The sequence below is a fragment of the Equus asinus genome, chromosome 7 (assembly GCF_041296235.1).
Source record: "Equus asinus isolate D_3611 breed Donkey chromosome 7, EquAss-T2T_v2, whole genome shotgun sequence".
NCBI classification, from domain to species: domain Eukaryota; kingdom Metazoa; phylum Chordata; class Mammalia; order Perissodactyla; family Equidae; genus Equus; species Equus asinus.
In genome coordinates, this window is record NC_091796.1 from 50,689,623 (window position 1) to 50,710,134 (window position 20,512).

Genomic DNA, 20,512 nt, shown 5'->3' on the forward strand with positions numbered 1-20,512 from the left:
CTATGGAGTTGAGAGAAAGGCTAAGCTAATTCTATTATTCATGTTCTTCCTGTTTCGTGACTCCTTTGCAGAAAAGTCAAATCTTTCACTTTAGTAAAAACATCAAGATTCTTAACCTAAGCAATATTTTTTCTGTTGTAAATTTGAGTCATACCTTTAATAAATAAACATAAAGATGATTGATTCACTTCCTTTTAAAAGGTATTACAGATAAGACAGTGAGTGATTAATATGAACAACTGTCATGCCTCCAAAATAGATATTATGCAAATAGCAAGAAAGGTTTAGTCAACTTCCATCACTTCTATTCTTTCCTCTTCATAACAATACAGATATACAGACAATTTGTGAGCTGTCTTCTCTCTGTGACTCAGCCAAGCTAATTGTGTATGGGAACACTGTCTAAGCCTCAGCTTGCTTAGGTGTTAGTCTTTTCTTAAGTTTTAATAAGAGCATGTGTTCACTGTGTTTCATACAGCAATGGATTGTGAGGATTAGTCATGTGCTATTGGGAATAGAAAGAAAACATGGTCTGCAACTTCCAATGGACTAGGCACAGCCCTTTAAAAGTCATACAGGGTAGACATTTCTCTGAAGGAGCAATTAAGTCTTTAATTGATTATTATTTCCTTTTATCTATATTTTATGCTAAATATGAAAATATCCCTTTGTTTTTAAAAAATCTCCTAGAACGAGTCTTCTCTATGCTTTCCATGTGTTAAAAATCACTTTTTGGAAGTTTATAATTGAAGCACACACTTCCATCAATAAGGACATGAATTAGATCAACCGCCAGGCTTAGGAACCAAGTCTCACGTGTCACTGCTCACTATTTGAGCGCTCGTTTTCTTTTGGCCTTTCCCTGAGTGAAGTGTTACAATTTTTTTCGCCTGACAAGTTTTATTGGACAGTAGGCCAGCATGCTGGCTTTTTACAGTACAATCTAGAGAGAAAAACTTCAATCCCTTGGGAAGTATCCATTGGAAGAGTTTTTCTGCATTTTTAAAAAGAAAGCTGCACCTTTCTGAGATTTCGCATAATGTGTGGAAATAAACCAAGTTTAGACTGGTAGGTGAATGCATGCCAGTTTGAGCAGAGCACTTTGTCTTTCAAACTGGATTTAGGGGTAGATGTGAACATTTTGTATGCTGTTACAAACTCGCTTTGAATTGCTGTTTCCAGATGTAGGTGCAATTTAAAAATTTTTTTTGCTGAGGAAGATTCACTCTGAGCTAACATCTGTTGCCAACCTTCCCCTCGCTTTTTTTTTTCTCCCCAAAGCCCCAGCACATAGTTGTATATTTTAGTTGTGAGTCCTTCTAGTTCTTCTATGTGAGCCACTGCCACAGCATGGCTACTGACAGATGAGTGGTGGTGTTCTGCACCCAAGGAACCAAACCTGGGCCGCCAAAGCAGAGTGTGCCAAACTTTAACCACTGGGCCATCAGGGCTGGTTCAGGTGCAATTTTTTATAACTCTCAAAAATAACAGAACTCAGAACATTAACTGAATTGTTTTATTTTAAAATACAAATACAAATCTTCTTCAAATATCTGGATCTCTTGAAATTCATTTCCATTTAAGTTTCCATACAGTTCAATAGCAATCGTTTCTGGGTTGCAATTGTTCTAATCTAGAGGGGCATCTTTAGATTGGTTCTCATCAGCAGAACACGTTTCCATCTATTTCTCCATTCTTAAATGATTTACCAACTTGAACATGTGAATATAGACAATTCTTATTACCTCTACTTTCTCCTCTTCAATTTCCCTTTGGTTTCTTAATTGCTTATCTATCCTTTCCTGATGACTAGTTGGATATGGGTGTTATTGAAGCAAAAGTCGTGAATTAGGTCTGATAATGACCATTCAATTTTCTTTTTTCCTAAGACTGCCCTGTCCCTCTTTTTTATGATCAACCCACTCCCATACTGAATCATCAGTCATGTCAACTAATTTTTATTCAGCCCTGAACAAACAATACTGTCCATGGTGTTGGCTCTATCTAAGAAACATGGCACGTTCTTTTAATTCCATGTTACAGTATACAAGTTGAATAGTAGAGCAGGATTGTCAGTCGTAGTGAGCAATTGAGGCTTTTCCCTTGCACAAGCTCAAGGCCCTGCTTTAAGGCTAGAGTAAAGGATCCCGAGGTAAGGAATTCTTAGTTGGTTGATATTTACCAGGAAATATCAGCGCCTCATTTTTGATCTTCTAGGAACCAAGGAGGTCGTTGTAAGCGTGGATGATGATGGAATCATTTCCCTGAACTTCGAATGTGATCAGATGGCTCCAAATTCTGAGTTCACCTGGTCCAAAGATTATGTATCCACTGAAGACTCCCCACGATTAGAAGTTGAAAGCAAAGGCAACAAGTACGGACAGTTTCAATCAAAATAATGGGTTTCCTTTTCATGATAGAAGGATGAAGTAAGCTCTTTGCTTTCCATTTCAAATACTTGGTTTAAGAGGATGAAATCACACATATTTTATATCTGGTAATATAAAAAGTAATAACCAGTATAAACCTTAAAAAATAATCCTTGTAAAGTACTTTTCTCATTACTTCATTTAAAGTGCTTTCTCGTATATTATCTTATGATGTTAGAAAAGTTTTGATTGACATAAAAGTGAGCTTTAAAGATGATTCTCATTATTCTACAAAATTTTTAAATCTTAAAATAATGGAAAGGGTGGTTATGGGGAGGGAATAAGGAAGAACTTGCCAATTGCTCCTTCAAGTTGTGGTAAATTAAATGGATTAGGTATAATCTGTTCTGCTTTTCTCGACACCACGTATGAGTGACACAATAATGCCCTTGAAAGAACTCTATATGGGAAGCATAGAGTAGCTGAGTTCTAGTCCCAGCTCTGCCAGCAGTGCTATGGGACCTGGGGAAGCTTTTAACTTCATAGACTTTGGGTTTCTTTTTCTATAAAATGGGAGAGAGTGAAGGGGATTAATTTTATCATCTGTTACCTCCTTTCAGCCCCAAGATTCTGAGTTTTCTTTTCACCTTGCCTTACTTATCAAGCTTTATATCTTTATAGTGTCAACCATATTGGATTGTATTTGGCAAAACAAAATATTCCTAAATATTATTTCTGTTACAAAGAAGCTCAATATATCTCAAAAATAAAAGAAAGAAATAGTAATTTTGTTGAAGAATGGCAAGGAAATACTGAATATAATTAAAAGATGTTTTACTGTCACTATGCTGTCAAGTCCTTGAAGTAAAACATAAATTTGGTCAGAGAAAAGACAATCAAACAATAAATTTTTCTTCCAGTTTGTGCACTTGACTAATATTGAAATGTTTGGCTGAACTTAGACACTGACTAGCAATATGACTTACCAAAGTTAGAAAACACAGTGAACTAGACCAAACAGATCTTGTCCCTAAAGGCACACAGTGGAGGCATACAGATAATGAAATAAGCAAAAGCAATGCAGTATGATAAGCTCAAAAAAGGGAAGTGCAGAGGATGACATAAAAGAGGCACCTGGAATGGCTAACAGCAAGTTCTGCCCTGTAGGGCGAAAAATTTTCAGGCTCCCCAGCGAGGGCTGATCAGCTAAAAATATGCAACAAAGCTTGGAGATGGGAGATTTGTGCCAGCTCCCCTCTCCCATCACCATCACTCCCTAGGAGCAGGTCAGGAAAGTCTTCCCAGAAGCAGCACGAAGGAGTAGCAGTAGATCAGCAAGCCAGATAGGAGCAAGTGCTCCAAATGAAGGGAGTAGCATGTGCAAATGCCTAGAGACAGGGCAGGGCACAGGTCCACAGACCTCACACAGCCTCATTTCCTATAAAAATATTCTGTTTCTGAAGGACGAAAATGACCTTCAAAGACCTTGGGACGGAAGACTTGGGCATTTACTCCTGCGATGTAACAAACACTGATGGAATAGCGTCAAGCTACTTGATAGATGAGGAAGGTAAGTTTAAAATCAATTCATTCACAAGTCTAATGCTGTTTTGATTTCTCAACTATTCTCTAGGATCAAATGACTTTTGTTTTAGTAGCTTAAGGTTTAATTGTTCTCTTTTTCTCCCTACAGAGTTGAAACGTTTACTTGCTCTCAGCCAAGAACACAAGTTCCCAAGTAAGTGTCCACAATACAGTCAAGAGTTTAGCAATCCTACTAGGTGGCAACTTCTAGAATAGGTCAGATGACAACTCTGACAGGATTGGGAGAAGAGACTCTTGAGAACATGTAATGGAACATACACTGGGAGCTACAGGTGCACTTTCTAGAAGCACTGCTTTTATCTTTACCATTGTTTTCAAGAGATACAAAGAATACTAACATAGAAAATATATCCCATCATAGAGAGATGTCAGGTTATATACGTGTAACAGCTGAGTAATTAAGTTTCTTCACTTTTTGCCTACATATTTTGGAATCATATTTTATATATATATCTTCCAGATACATTATTTGTATGCCTTTTAGGCAAAAAAATCTCTTACTAAGTAATTTAATGTTAATGCTTAGTAGAAGAATCATACCTCTAAATAAAGACAATCTGAAGATATTGCCTGCCATTTTAAATTCCTGGAAAATAAGCTAAAGATGCCTCGGTCAAAAAAAGAATTTCTCTGAAGTATCTATAAACCCTTTAATAAAGCGCTTTCCACATAAAGGATTAAATTTCACAGTTGAAAACTAAAAAAGAGAGAAAGAAGTCTGAAATGACTCTCGGAAAGTTCCACTGGTCTGATAAGATCTTGTGCCATTGCTACCTATTGGCCAAAGTAGTGGATTATCCAGAAAGTCATACCCTAGAGAAAACAAATAGAAAGTGATAGCACGCACTTATTCTTTTAAATCAAGAATTCTTTTTCACTTCTTAATCCCTAAAATATAACTCCTTCACTAATACAGGAGTTTCAGAAACCCATGAAAATATACCCTGACTCCAGACTGTAGCCAAAACTTTGTATATTTGTACATGTGCATTTTTCTAGGGAGAATGGCCTCTGGCTTTCCTGAAATTCTCAACAGAGGCTGTGATTAAAAATAAACACTACTCTAGAACCAATTGCCTGACTTCTCTTCCATTCCCAAGGAATGCTTGTTTGATTGTGGGGCTGAGTATTAGTGACTATTGACCTCAGCTGTAATGTTCTCGAAACCAAATTCGTTCAGCAAAGCAGCACAGTGGGGTGCCTATGGGGTATGAATGTAGAATGCAGAATTTCGGAAATCTAGGGGACAGCCATTTCTCATCTGTGTGCTTATTCACCATAAAACTAGAAAAGGAATACCATGTGTCCTTAAAAGTTTTTTTTTGATTATATGAAAGGTAGAGGTTTGGCCTAGACTTTCCTTGTTCTGTATTTTGACCCACTCTGTGAACCTAGGCAACTGATTTCAATTTCCCTGTGCCTTGGTTTCTTTTCTAGAAATGGCTGTTGTAATAGTTTATAGCACCTACCACATAGAGATGCTGTGAGAGATAATCACCAAGGTATTGATTGATCCTTGAACTCTTCAGGAAAAATATAAACATTAATCAAAACAGAACAGTCATCCTAGAAAAACGCATTTGCAGGAGAGCTGTCTGCAGGCCACAGAGGATGCTCTCCCTTCATGTTCCCGGGGCTGTGAGGTAGGGGGTGGAGGAGAGGGTCACTGTACTGAACACAGCCAGAGCTCGAATAGACAGGCAGAACCCCCTAATGTTTGCACCGTCTACTCTCGAACGTTGGTAGAAATGGAGAGAAACGGCGGCATCCGTTAATCTAGTCAGTCAGACAATAAACGTTGACAAAGTTTCTAGGCAACAGCTAGTCCAAAAAACATTTATATTTAGCTGAAAGGATGGAAATGAGAGAAAAATGGAGTGTTACTGTTGAGTTGGAAATGTGCCCAAGCCTCCCTGAAATTCAGTGATCATACGGCCTTGGAGATAGTAATTGCCGGATGTCACTGTCATTTATGCTGAGACATTTTATTTTTCATAGACATAAGCACTCTAGTTATTGGTTCTAGGAGAGAGGGAAGCAGCAAAGTCAGGTGCCCCCCCCCCCTTTTTTTTTTGAGGAAGATTAGCTCTGAGCTAACATTTGCTACTAATCCTCCTCTTTTTTGCTGAGGAAGGCTGGCCCTGAGCCAACATCCGTGCCCATCTTCCTCTATTTTATGTGGGACGCCTACCACAGCATGGCTTGCCAAGCAGTGCCGTGTCTACATCCAGGATCCGAACCAACAAACCCTGGGCCGCCAAAGCAGAATGTGCAAACTTAACCGGTGCGCCACTGGGCTGGCCCTCAGGTGCCCTTTTATTAGAGACCTGGTGTGGTGTTGAAGTGGGTGCAGAGAGAGAACCCGGAAGGTGTTAAAAACTCTGACGTGCAAGTATCAAACCTCCTAACCCAAGGGAGTTCTCGTCAGCCCACTGGAGCAGCATTTTAAACATTATAGCTCCAAATCCGCCAGGTTACTCATGAATATGTCAGAGATCTGATGATAGGGTCGAAGCAGCGTATCTAATTTCTCAATTTATACTTGCTTCTTCTTAGTAAATGTTGACACATAATTCATTTTCTTTGAGCTTTTTTAAGGTTTTAAATGGTCTCATTTCTTCTAGAGCGTAATAAAGAGTATAGTGTTCCTTTATCCCTTGGCACAGTAAATTCTTCTATTTTAAGCTGTTTTCAAAAATATTTTGAAAACCTCTAAACATATGCCTTAAACCTACAAATAACGTATTTTGCTGGAGCAAATTAACTGCCAGAGCAAAGAGCCTAAGGAAATTTAGGGCTGAGAAGAAGGAAAAAATAAAAATACATTAAGCTAAAAATAGAAAATAGCCTAGCCTGTCTTGCCAGTGTTGATACTGAATTGCAGTGTAGAAAGGCAGCTTATTTGCATTTATATTTATTCTCTCAAGATCTCAAGGTACTTTGAGGGGGATGGTGGGAGGTATACTTTGGTATTGTCAACATCCTGCATGTCTCTTCATTTGTAGACATTGGTTATTATCCCACTTGCAGACATATACTCTATCTGTGCAGATATACACAGCACATATACATAAATTATATCTATTTGGTATGTCCTCTTAGGTGTCAATATATTATATTTACAACTGGTAGTTATATGATGTTTTTGAAGCAATTGGAGGAGGAAAGAGGTACCAAAATATTAAGACCCAAATTTATAGAGCACTTATTATATGACAGTCTATTTATAGGGTGCTTAAATGGGATATGTTATTTAAACTCCACAATGACCTTAAAAGGGTCAGTACTATGGTGATTTAATTTTAGAGATGAAGAACGTGGGGCCCAGAAAATTTAAATAGCTAGACCGGATGTATACACAGCTGGTACCTGGGGTTCAGCCCAGGTGGTCTGACACTAACCAGAGCATGGGCTGTTTCTGTGTGTGCACCTGTTGTTTGTCACCACACCCTCTGTGGTGATTCCTGGTGGGCAGCGTTCCCTAAACAATGTTCCTTACTCAGACAGGATGGTGAACATTAAGGCAGCTGGAAGCTTCCAGGAGGTCATGCCCCTGCCCCTCCATCACCACTCTGGCCCTTTTAGGCAACTGTATCACTCATGTATTTAGATACTCCAGAATGAGGTCTCCAGACTTTTCTAGATGAGATTCTACTTTCCACTCCCCTCAAGACTTACTTGTAGCAAGCAGGAGCATCCTAAAGAGAGAAAGCTTAGCCTCTGCTCTCACCACCCTGGGGTCTGTCCATGACCTGCTTTACTCAGACATGCTCACACTGGAAAACCACTAGTGTTCTTCAGAGTAGACAGCTGGGACCAAGAGGAGCATAGAATAGAGGGAATAACCCTGGTCTCAGATCTGCTACCCAGATGCATGACTAACCTTTCCTCGGGTTCAATTTTGTCATCAGTATAACTAGGGGAGGAAGACAACTAACCTTTCTTGAGTCATTATCCACATTGTCTTAGTGTATTCTGGTACTATATTCACTCTTCTTGGTGGCCTTGGAGGCAGATAATATCCGTATTAGCAAGTGAGGAACACAAGGTTTCAGGAGGAGGTACCTGTCAGAGATCACGCTGTGACATCAGAGGTCTCCTGTCCACCGTGGGACCCCCTCGTAGATGACGTCTGAGGCTCCTTTATCTCTGCATTGAAATGATTCTATCACTCAGTTTTACAGTGAATATAGAACAGTGCAAATGAGAAGCATTTCTTAAAGCTTGGAAAGGGTAGTTTTAGGATAAATACGAAGAAATATTAATGTACATTTGGTACAAGTTTAAAATGTAGCATGTGCTGAAATTTTGAGATAGGTTTAAGAACAGTATAGAGAAGGCAAAGGGTGATGATTTTCCCTGAAGGAAGCCGAGGACTACCAAACTTTGAGAAACGACCACGCTTTTCCAGAGAGCATGCCCCGGAGCCACCTCTGACCCAGCCCCGTTGGTTGGAAGAGCCTTTGGAGAGAACGTTTTCAAGTTACAAGAAATTTAGAAACTGGTTTTGAGAGATGTCAGCCAACTTTTAAAATTTTACTCAGACTCAAATGGCTCAAGTGATACAGGTGTAAATCAGAGATACCATATGGTTCCTTAACTTTCTTTGTGAGGCAAGCCGTGCTGTATTTCAATATAGCTTCTCGATAGCGACTCGCTTATTTACCTCTGAAAAATTTTGCTTGGTCTAAGAGCTTAAATGAACTGGCATACCAGTGGGATGGGTAGGGTTCAAATGACAAGCTAGTTCATCTTGTGGATATATAATCAAAATTAGTGCTTTTTTAAAATTCATTTTTTTAAAACAATTTAAAGAACCTCCAAAGTAAGTTAAATTGTTAACAAAAATCAAATTTAACTCCTTTCCAAATATTTTGAAGTAATGAAGAGCATAGACTGTCAGAGCTGGAAAATATCTTGGCCAATTAGGACATCGGTTCAATTCCATTCATTCATAAACAAGTCAAATGAAGCCCAGATATGTGAAGTGACTTGCTTAATATCACACAGTTTGTTAGTAGGTGACATTGGACTAGGCTTCAGCTCTCCTGGGCCCAGCCCAAGACTCTTTTCTTCACACTTTGTTATTGTCTCTAAATAAACCTAACCAAAGCCAGAGTAACGGCTAACAGAAGTTAGCTGAAAGACCCCTAGAGGTAAGTTCATCTTCCTCATTTTTACAATTGAGACATCTGTCACTCAGAGAAGGTGAATGACTTGCCCAAAGTGACAGTCAAAATTAGAACCCAGGTCTTGGTTACTCAATATCATGCTCCACACTCTCACTGCCTCCAGGCTTGGCAAGAAGCAAGGTGTTACATCGCCATTTGGATTGTGTGTTTTTTCACTTGTTGGAAAAATCTATAGTGATACAATTGGTTTACCAATATAACTACTATTTTTATTTTTCATAGCTGTCCCAGTTAAATCAGAGTTGGCAGTTGAAATTTTGGAGAAAGGCCAGGTCCGGTTTTGGATGCAGGCTGAGAAGCTATCTGGCAACACCAAAGTCAACTACATATTTAATGACAAGGAAATTTTTGAAGGGCCGGTAGGTTTTATACTTTTTAGATTTCTAAACGTATCATTGTAGAATGTGCTGATTGGAATGCAGATAAGTTGTTATGAAAACCACTGGACATGGGGTGGGGGTGGTTTAAATCATTTCACATGTGAAAAATGTAGAGGAAAATATAGATTGATTATATCATATCCAAACTGGGACACTTCTGAGCATGAAAAATGGTGCTAGTAGTAATTTCTCCAGGGCAACAGTCACAAACCCAGATTGTCGCAGGCAGATCAGGAAGTATATTCACCTGTGAACATGGAGAAAGCACAGGCGACAGCAGCCTTCCCTGAACTCACACACTCACATCGGAAACCCCAGCAGGGACTTGGTTCTTCATATGGAGGAAGTGACCTGTATTGTTCCAATGACTCAGAAAAAATGCTGTAAAAATATCTTTCATTGCTTTTCTGGTTAAAAATGTAATACATCCTATTGTAAAAAACTTTAAAGACTCAGAAAGGACAAATCACAAATTCTTACAACTTTTTGATGTACATATTGGTGTATACTTTCTGGTCTTTTTCTACTCTTCTGTGTGTATGTCTATTCATGTCTTATTTACATAGGTGATTGTGTATATCTCTATCTACTATTTTCTTTGCTTTTAGAGTAAACAGAGTTTTTATAGATAGAGTTACAACATCTGTGCTTTATTTGTCCTCCCCAGATATCAGTAGAGCCAGAATCAGGCCAGTACCCAGTGTACAAAAGAGCTTGAGTTTAGGGGCTCTGGCTCTTACCTGTGCTGTCATGGGTGTAAATGGGAGCTTAAAAAGATGGGGGAGAGGTGTGGTTTGTGGCCTTTGTTAACAACCTGGTCTCCTTTCATCGAGGTATGTTTTCAAAACATTTGAGGATTCATTAGTGATGGGGAGAATGAGTAACATAAATAACAGAAAAGTATGCAGTATGTTCCTTTTCAACTCATATGGTAACTGTGTGTAGAGCCAGAACAAGTCACACATGGGTCCACTGTGGCCCATCTCCTCCCTATTTTCAAAATATTCTCCTCAACTTCTGTGATCACTACCTGGCCAGTGGAGAGGAAGGAAAAGCATTGTTGGCATCACTCTCTGCTGCCACAGCCAGGGAGGGAGCACTCATGCACACGTGTGGTAGACACCCTCCCCTTCATGCGCTCACACACACTTGCATGTTGCTGTGCACACACATACAAACTCAGGCTCTAAACTTGAAGAATTGTTCATTGTCATTGCAATTGGTTCTAATCGTACTATTTCACTGGGTGGAAATTACTGTCTTAGGTCAGGTTCCCTAGAAGGAGAGTCTGAAATAGAGTTTCTCCTTCAAGTGACTTTTGGGGGAGTACTCTCAGGAGTAGGGGGTAAGGGAAACACGCTAGGGGAGGAGAAAGCTAGGAGAAATGTGGGCTCGGTTGGAGACTGGCTTCCCACAGGGGAAGCTCCGGGGCATGAATTGCAGCACAGAATTGATCCCAGACCTGAGCCTTCATTCTGTGACGTTTTATAGGAAAACTTCATTAATTCAAATTCATTATGGAACTTGTGCTTGTATGCCCAGGGACTAAGATTTCTCTTTACACTGAAGAAAAAGTTGCCTAAGCAATATGATAAAATAAGCACAATCTAATAGGGCAATTTGAGCTCATTAGGAGAAACTGGATTTCAAATGCTTTGGAAGCATTTTTATTCAGATAATCATTCAGCAGATATTTATTAATTGCCTGTTAAATACCATGCATATGCTAGCTGCTAGGGATATAGCAATGAATGAGACAAACGCATCTGTTATGCTGCCTATAGTTTTGCGGTGTTCTGCTAATTAAAACTAATGTAATCTGGAAGGTAAAGCGGGAATCTAAAAACAACTTTTTGACAACATTTTGTGACTTGGGATAACAAAACTTTATCTTTAAATAATTAAATTTCAGACTTTTTAGTAATCAATTCTGGTCAAGGTCATATATCCCATATAATATTCTCCTTTTCCTGGGTACAAAATTTTGAAACGTTGCTCATCTAAAAGAATGTTAAGGAATTTTATCAAAATTATGATTCTTTGGAGTTTGTGGTTATTTGATGAGGCTTATTGTCATCACATCTACCTCACTGATTTCTTTTTCCTTTTCACATTGAAGAAATATAAGATGCATATTGACCGAAACACTGGTATAATTGAAATGTTCATGGAAAAGCTACAGGATGAGGATGAGGGAACATATACTTTCCAGCTTCAAGACGGAAGAGCAACTGGCCATTCTACTCTTGTTCTCATTGGAGATGGTAAGGATTCTGTGGAACATGAACTGGAAGACTTTGCTGCTCCCTTCAATGCAAAAACCCCATGGCACAAAAGTGGTCACGTGGAAAGTAGTAGGAATTGTTTCCTGATTGGATTCCAATATTTGAAATCCAATTTTCAGTTAATTTTTTCCATAGTATTTCATTTCATTGAAATGAAAGTTAATTTAAAAGGACACCAAATTTATCCCTGGCCCACAGGCATGACTGTACTTAAATGATCTCATATGTAAACAAGTATTTATTACTAAAATTCTCCAGCGAAGGAAATTGCAATACAACCAAGGCTGTATATGTGTCTCAGAAACAAACTATGATGCTATCTTATAATATGTACTTACTTTAACTTAATTTAAGAAGAAAAATATGCAGATGTTGTGCATGCCAAATCAATTAAACATATGTTATAACTAGATTGTGTGTCAGCTTCCATAGCCATTGTGGAAACCACCAAGATTTAAAATGTGGCATTTAACAAAGCAATGGCAAGGCTGGCCGAATCTCTATATTTGCAATATCCAAAACTATTTCACTATTTCCCAGCTTTATGACCTTGAACAAGTTACTTAACCCTCCTAAGCCTATTTATTTGTCTGTGAAGACTGAAAATGAGTAGAGTGGTCATGATGTATGAGTGTTATAATAATGAAATAAATCACTCAGCACAGTGACTGGCATGTACATTTGTATCCCTCCACTCAATTTCATACTTCTTTGTTTTTCAATTTTTAGTTTATAAGAAGCTCCAGAAAGAAGCTGAATTCCAGAGGCAAGAATGGATCAGGAAACAAGGTAAAATAGGCAATGACAAAAGAGGAAAGCTTCTGTTTCTTGGACTAAATATTCAAAGATTATTTCCATAATGAATTAAAATGAACGTTATTGCTTATGTCAATAATGCACTGGTAAATAAAAAATAATTGAAAATATTTATTATTAAATATCCATCCATTTAAAATATTCAAACACTAAATCTTGAATTTTTAAAATTTCACTTCAAATATAAATCTCCTTAGGATTTAGGAATGAGCTTTGATTTTGCACTTGTGATTAATAGATTGCTGATATCATTAAAATTTTATAGGTCCACATTTTGCTGAGTATTTGAGCTGGGAAGTGACTGGTGAATGTAATGTACTATTGAAATGCAAGGTAAGAAGTGGATAAATGTTTAATATTTGATACAAGGGAAATAAAGATAAAATAGAATGTGAGAAGAGGAAGATCAATTTTTCATCTCTGTTTGAACCCAAATGGTAAGCGAAACATCCTTACTGTTGAATGTTACTGTAATTGTTGCTTTGTAAGGTACATTTAAAATAAAACAACGTAAAAATGTGGGAAAGCGAGATGATCCTATTCATTACCCACACCCTCGTTAATAAAGGACAGACTCTTTTTTTCAGTGAAGACCTTTTTTTTTAGAGCAGTTTTAGGTTCACAGCAAAATTGAAGGGAAAGTACAGAGTTCCCATATACTGCTTGTCCCCATACGTGCATAGCCCCCCCATTATCAATATCCCACCAGGAGTGACACATTTGTTACAACTGACAAACATGCACTGGCACATCACAGTCACACGAAGTGCATCTTTTACTTTAGGGTTCACTCTCAGTGTTGTGCATTCTGTGGGCATGGACAACGGTACAATGACACATATCCACGATTATATGGTTTTACAGAGTATTTTCACTGCTCTAAAAAGCCTCTGTGCTCCACCTGTTGATCTCCTTGCCCCCCACTTTTTAAATTACTAATTCATAAGAATCTCACATTGTCTTTGTTTCAGGCCAAACCTGTGTTCTAAGTGGTAGATCTATCCCAAAGTCATTCCAGCTACACATTTTTCCATGGACGTTTAGCAATTTCCTATCCAAATTGTATGACTGGCACAACAATACCTTTGAGTATCGGCCAGCTCTGCTGCTGGTTCTGAAACCACTGTGCTGAGGGGAGAGGTTAGTAAAGAGTCTGTAGCTCACAACCAATTGTCTTATTAGCCTTTGGAAAGATTTAGGAAAAAAATTCTATATTGCCTTCTAAATTATTTTGTACCTCAACCTATGGTGGTGTTCACCTGGGTGAGTCATCAAAATGTTTTGGACAAGGAAGTGCTGGCTGAGGTTGGAGTGTGAAGGTCGTGATGACGTACGGTGACCCCAAACTAGAAGCACAGATTTGGCCTGGGGAATGAAGTTGTCGTTATAAAAGCCAGAACGCAAGCGACCAGCCTCTTCCACGTCTGAGGAAATTCAGAGAAAGAGCAGTCTACCAGAAATGTGTAAGAAAAATAAATTCCAGGCTTTTCCTCTCCGAAAATAGCAAAGCTTCTTGAAAAACAACTTCTCAGGCAGTAGGTAACGCCCTCACTGCCTCTCTCCTCCTGGCTGTCCACTGCTGTGTGGCCCCCACCACTTTCTCCTCCACACTCCCTGCCCTGTAAACCATCCATTTCCCAGAGGCCCACACGTTCGTCCCCCTTTCTATACTACCCGTTGCACTAGCCTTCTGGGAGGTGAGCTCTGCTGTCCTGTTCTGATGGCTTTCCTCAGGAAAATCACCTCCTTACCCAGATTCTGAGTAACCAAGGGGAGCCTAAAAATATGTTATGAATATTCATACATTATGCATTTATGCTGTTCCAATGCCTGGAACGGCTGCCTTCTTTCAGCTTCTCTGAAAAAATGCTTTCTGAAGGCCCAGCTCAGTCATCTCCTCTGTAACGCCTTCCCCTTCTCAGGCCAGGTAGAATGAACCTTCCTCTGTGCTCCCATAGCTCTTTGTTTCATTATTATAGAAATTTCTGTACATTTAGCAATTTAAATATTTGTTGTAATTCATGGAGTATGTGCAGCTAAACATTCAAACTTGCAAGACCATCATGGGCCCAGTTGGAACTATTCTATTCAAAAGAATATAGGACAAGAACCACGGCTTGTCTGCAAGGCACTGCTAGCTGTTCCTCTCCTGCAGGAGTCCTCATTGGGAGCTATTCCCTTCACCACCCCAAGATGACAGCTCAGGTCAAGGAGACAAGATCTACCTTGGTCAGGTGCAGGAAGCACCACGGCTTTAAAAATACCTCATGCCCCAAAGAGTCACTACCTCTTGTAACTCCCTAGGCAGAGCTTCCAGGGTCCGCACAAAGGACATGCCCAAATTACAAAAGTCAGTATACTCACGGAAGCCCAAAGTTATGGAGTCGATTTCTAGTCCTTCCCAGTCCACATGCAGCTTACAATCAGGGATCATTTTTATCATAAACAGTGTTGTCTAGTAACAGTTACTTTCTGTAATTCAGGAACCAGTTTACAGGATCATAAAGAACATTTGTGTGTATTGGTTTCACTGTACAGTTACCAGTTTTGGTTCTTATGTTAATTTATTAACTGAAATTTTTTAACCTTTCAAAACTTTCATATCCTTGTTTTTAATGAGATTAAACATTTTCTTCATCTGTTTGTTTTGTAGTTGCATTTCCTCTTTGGGGAATTGTATGTACATTTGTCCAGTTACTCAGTGGGGACTTAGGGATTGTTTTCTTGATTTGTATGAAGTCTTTACTTTTCCATACAGTTTTAACTACACAAGAAATACATGAATATACTCTTCTTTGTAAAAAATTCAAACATTGTAGATAAAGTTCAAGATCCCTTTAACCATATGGCCCATTTGAAATTTATGCTATGATATGATGTGTGGATATAGGATTTAAATGAGTTTCCTCAAAATTGCTAAGCAATTAATTTATTAAACCATATTTGGTGGATGTTAACTAAACTTACTGCAGTAATCATTTCACAGTATATACATACATCAAATCATTATGTTGCATACCTTAATTTATACGCTGTATGTCAATTATATCCCAATAAAACTGGGAAAAAAATTTTAATTTTATTGAGGTCATAATAGTTTATAACATTGTGAAATTTCAGTTGGACATTATTATTTTCTGTCACCATATATGTGCTCCTTTACCCCTTATGCCCTGCAACTCCCTTCCCCTCTGGTAACCACTAATCTGTTCTCTTTGTCCATGTGTTCATTTATCTTCCATATATGAGTGAAATCATGCCATATTTGTCTTTGTCTGGCTTATTTTGCCTAACATAACACTTTCAGGGTCTATCCATGTTGTTGCAAATGGTACAATTTTGTCTTTTTTGTGGCTGAGTAGTATTCCATTGTATATATATATATATATATACCACATTTTCTTTATTCATTTATCAGTCAGTGAGCGCTTGGGTTGCTTCCACGTCTTGGCTATTGTGAATAATGCTGCAATAAACATGAGGGTGCTTTCAATTCTTTGGATAAATACCCAGTAGTGGGATAACTGGGTCGTATGGTATTTCTATTTTTAATTTTTTGAGAAATCTCCATATTGTTTTCCATAGTGACTGCACCAGTTTGAATTCCCATCAGCAGTGTATGAGGGTTCCCTTTTCTCTACATCCTCTCCAAAATCTGTTATTTTTTGACGTGATGATTATAGCCATTCTAATGAGTATAAGGAGATATCTCAATGTAGTTTTGATTTGCACTTCCCTGATATTTAGTGACATTGAACATCTTTTCATGTGCCTATTAGCCATCTGTATATCTTCTTTGGAAAAATGTCCATATCCTCTGCCCATTTTTTATTGGGTTCTTTGTTTTTTTGTTGTTGAGTTGTGTGAGTTCTTTATATATTTTGGAGATTAATCTCTTGTCAGATATATGATTTGCAAATATTTTTCCCCAGTTGGTGGGTTGTCTTTTGTTTTGTTCCTGGTTTCTTTTGCCTTGCAGAAGATCTTTAGTCTGATGAAGTCCCATTTGTTTATTTTTTCTTTTGTTTCCCTTGCCCGAGTAAACATGGTATTTGGAAAGATCCTTCTAAGACTGATGATGTCAAAGAGTGTACTGCCTATATTTTCTTCTAGGAGTTTTATAGTTCACATCTTACCTTCAAGTCTTTAATCCATTTTGAGTTAATTTTTGTATATGGTGAAAGATAGTGGTCTACTTTCATTCTTTTACATATGGCTGTCCAGTTTTCTCCGCATCATTTATTGAAGAGACTTTCCTTTCTGCATTGTATGTTCTCAGCTCCTTTGTCAAAGATTAGCTGTCAGTAGACGTATGGTTTTATTTCTGGGCTTTCAGTTCTGTTCCATTGATCTGTATGTCTGTTTTTGTATCAGTACCATGCTGTTTTGAGTACTATAGCTTTGTAGTATATTTTTAAGTCAGGGATTGCCATGCCTCCAGCTTTGTTCTTTTTTCTCAGGATTGCTTTAACTATTCAGGGTCTTTTGTTGCCCCGTATGGATTTTAGGATTCTTTGTTCTATTTCCATGAAGAATGTCATTGGGATTCTGATTGGGATTGCATTGAATCTGTAGATTGCTTTAGGTAGTATGGACATTTTAACTATGTTTATTCTTCCAATCCATAAACATGGAATTTCACTCCATTTCTTTATGTCATCATCGATTTCTTTCAATAATGTCTTATAGTTTTCATTGCATGGGTCTTTTATCTCCTGGTTAAATTTATTCCTAGATATTTTATTCTTTCTGTTGTGATTGTGAATGGGATTGTGTTCTTGAGTTCTCTTTCTGTTAGTTCGTAATTAGAGTATAGAAATGCAACGGATTTTTGTAAGTTGATTTTGTACCCTGCAACTTTGCTGTAGTTGTTGATTATTTCTAATAGTTTTCTGATGGATTCTTTAGGGTTTTCTATATATAAAATCATGTTGTCTGCAAACAGTGAGAGTTTCACTTCTTCCTTACCAATTTGGAAACCTTTTATTTCTTTTTCTTGCCTAATTTCTCTGGCCGAAACCTCCAGTACTGTGTTAAATAAGAGTGGTGAGAGTGGGCATCCTTGTCATGTTCCTGTTCTCAGAGGGATGGCTTTCAGTTTTCCCCATTGAATATGATATTGGCTATGGGTTTGTCACTTATGGCCTTTATTATTTTGAGGTACTTTCCTTCTACATGCATTTTATTGAAATAGGTATACCCCTTCTATAGTCATTTTATTTCTTATCATAAATGGATGTTGGATGTTGTCAAATGCTTTCTCTGTGTCTATTGAGATGATCATGTGGTTTTTATTCCTCATTTTGTTAATGTGGTTTATCACATTGATTGATTTGCTGATGTTGAACCATCCCTGCATCCCTGGTATAAATCCCACTTGATCATAGTGTATGATCCTTTTAATGTATTGCTATATTTGGTTTGCCAATATTTTGTTGAGGATTTTTGCATCTGTGTTCATCAGCAATATTGGCTTGTAATTTCCCTTCTTTGTGTTGTCCTTGTCTGGCTTTGGGATCAGGGTGATGTTGGCCTCATAAAATGTGTTAGGAAGTGTTCCATCTTCTTCAGTTTTTTGGAATAGTTTGAGAAGGATAGGTATTAAATCTTCTTTGAATGTTTGGCAGAATTCTCCAGAGAAGCCATCTGGTCCTGGACTTTTATTTTGGGGGAGGTTTTTGATTACTGTTTCAATCTCTTTACTTGTGATTGGTCTATTCAGATTCTCTCTTTATTCTTGATTTAGTTTTGGGAGGTTGTATGAGTCCAAGAATTTATCCATTCTTTCTAGATTGTCCAATTTGTTGGCATATAGTTTTTCATAGTATTCTCTTATAATCCTTTGTATCTCTGTGGTATCCATTGTAATTTCTCTTCTTTCATTTCTAATTTTTTTAAAACATACTTCCCCTCCACATTTATTTGCAAAGCTTCTTTTATCTTTTTAAAATATTTAGATATATATTGGGGCTTACTCATTCCATTCCTTTGATAAAGCCATTTGTTTTTGTGACACAGACTATATTTTAATCTGATGGGATTTGTCTTCCTGTGGTTTTCTGATTTTTATTTTTATTTAAGTCTGCATGTTAGTATCTATGCATCTGTTTTTTATTTTCTTGTCCACCAGATGATTTTAAAGTCGATTTTTACTGCTGGAAATAGAGATACTATTGATTTAGGTTTATTCACTTGTATCCACTTTATTCTAAACTCCTTATCAATTAAAATACCTTTCAATTGATTTCTTAAGAAACCTATGTCTTCTGACTCAAAGTTCAGTGCTTTTTCTTCTATCTAATGCTACATTGAGAATTGTTTAGTTTTATAAAAGTAGCATTCCCTTGTTTCAAGAAGTGTAATTATGGTTTTCCTTCTAGGTGGCAAATATTAAGAAGGAGACTCATATTGTATGGTACAAAGATGAGAGGGAGATATCAGTGGATGAAAAGCATGACTTTAAGGATGGCATATGTACCCTGCTTATAACAGAGGTAGGTGACTCTAAATGTGAAATGTAACATATTGGTTCTGTACCCTACCAAAAAACAGAGATTAGATTCTATATTCCTTTGCCCTGGGCATTTGTAATATCTTCTAAGTGCTCTGAAGATTCATGCCCTGACGTCACGCAAAAAAGCAAGCTGTAGGGACACAAAAGCTTCTCTCACCTTTGTGATATGCATGGATTTGTCAGATATCCAAGCAATATTGGCTAGACACCACAACTTTTGTCTCTCTGAGCTCCTTTGTTTCATAGTTGAGTGAGTGGCAGGGCAGCTAAGTGGATTCTTCTTCATTTGCTCCTAAGCCTCATGATAACTTGTTCTCTAAAAGTACAGAGACAATCAGACACAGTATTCATTTAAGCATAGATTTGTATCTACTTTTTGTCTAAAAGAGCATACCTTTCAAATATATAAGATTGTTAGTTTTTAATACGAAGGCAGAGTGAAGAATAAGGACTTTAAGTCTCAAATCAATTATCCTTAGAGGGTGAAAAACCAGGACTGCTGGCTGGTCAAATGATGATGGATAGATTCACCTATGAGTTGTTCATTGCTCACATGGCTAGGTGCTTGTTCAGTGTGTGTTTTGATGGCAGTTCTATAAATCACAGGGCATTAAAAATGCAAAGATCATATTCTGAGGCTACAATAGCTGCAATGTGGTATACCTATTCCCCCCTTAGTTTTCCAAGAAAGATGCTGGGATTTATGAAGTTATCCTGAAAGACGACAGAGGAAAAGATAAGAGCAGATTGAAGCTTGTGGATGAAGGTCAGTCCACCACCTGCTGGGGTCTATTTTGTGTGTTCTGTATACAGATTACCAGAATTCTGAGGGAGGCTGAGCCAACAATTGAAGTCATGCTGATTTTGTGTCCACAGATTTTGTTTAATTGAAATTTCAGCAGAGTGAATGACTGTTTTATTCAAAAATACTTCACTTTTAGTCTTCCTAGAAATTAGAAGTGTTCTTTTGATCCTCAGAGAGTTTATAGTCCAACTAGGGGTCTGTTTTCAATATAAATTATCATTTTTGTTTCAACCCTATAAAAAATGTACCAGGATCAAAACTTACTGTGAATAGTGTATCGCAAAATAGTCTACTCTTAAAAGGTGGCAAGAAAGATTTATATATGAAACTCGAAGACTCTCAGGTATTCGTAGAGCCGAGAAAACAACTTCCATTTTTTAGAGACTACTAAGGACAAATATATCATGATAATGAAAACCTACAGGTGACCCCAAACTTCCAATTTCATTCCTGAACAAAATCCTTAAGTGTTGCTAACAAACAGCAGAAGCCTGACTTTGATTTCACCCTCCTGCTCCTGGTGGAGGCAGGACTAAATGTGTTGAT

General features: G+C 37.8%; 1 protein-coding gene across 3 annotated transcripts in view; it reads left to right on the forward strand.

The window, feature by feature from the left end:
* MYOM1 (myomesin 1) overlaps nt 1-20,512 on the forward strand; it is a 158,206-nt gene that overhangs the window by 125,865 nt on the left and 11,829 nt on the right. For all 3 annotated transcript variants that reach the window (XM_070513340.1, XM_014832874.3, XM_014832876.3), the window contains 9 exons: nt 2,218-2,374; nt 3,833-3,939; nt 4,063-4,107; nt 9,389-9,525; nt 11,666-11,810; nt 12,561-12,620; nt 12,913-12,980; nt 19,028-19,141; nt 19,840-19,927. In XM_070513340.1, the coding sequence (XP_070369441.1) occupies nt 2,218-2,374; nt 3,833-3,939; nt 4,063-4,107; nt 9,389-9,525; nt 11,666-11,810; nt 12,561-12,620; nt 12,913-12,980; nt 19,028-19,141; nt 19,840-19,927 (921 nt within the window). The remainder of the gene's footprint in view (nt 1-2,217; nt 2,375-3,832; nt 3,940-4,062; nt 4,108-9,388; nt 9,526-11,665; nt 11,811-12,560; nt 12,621-12,912; nt 12,981-19,027; nt 19,142-19,839; nt 19,928-20,512) is intronic.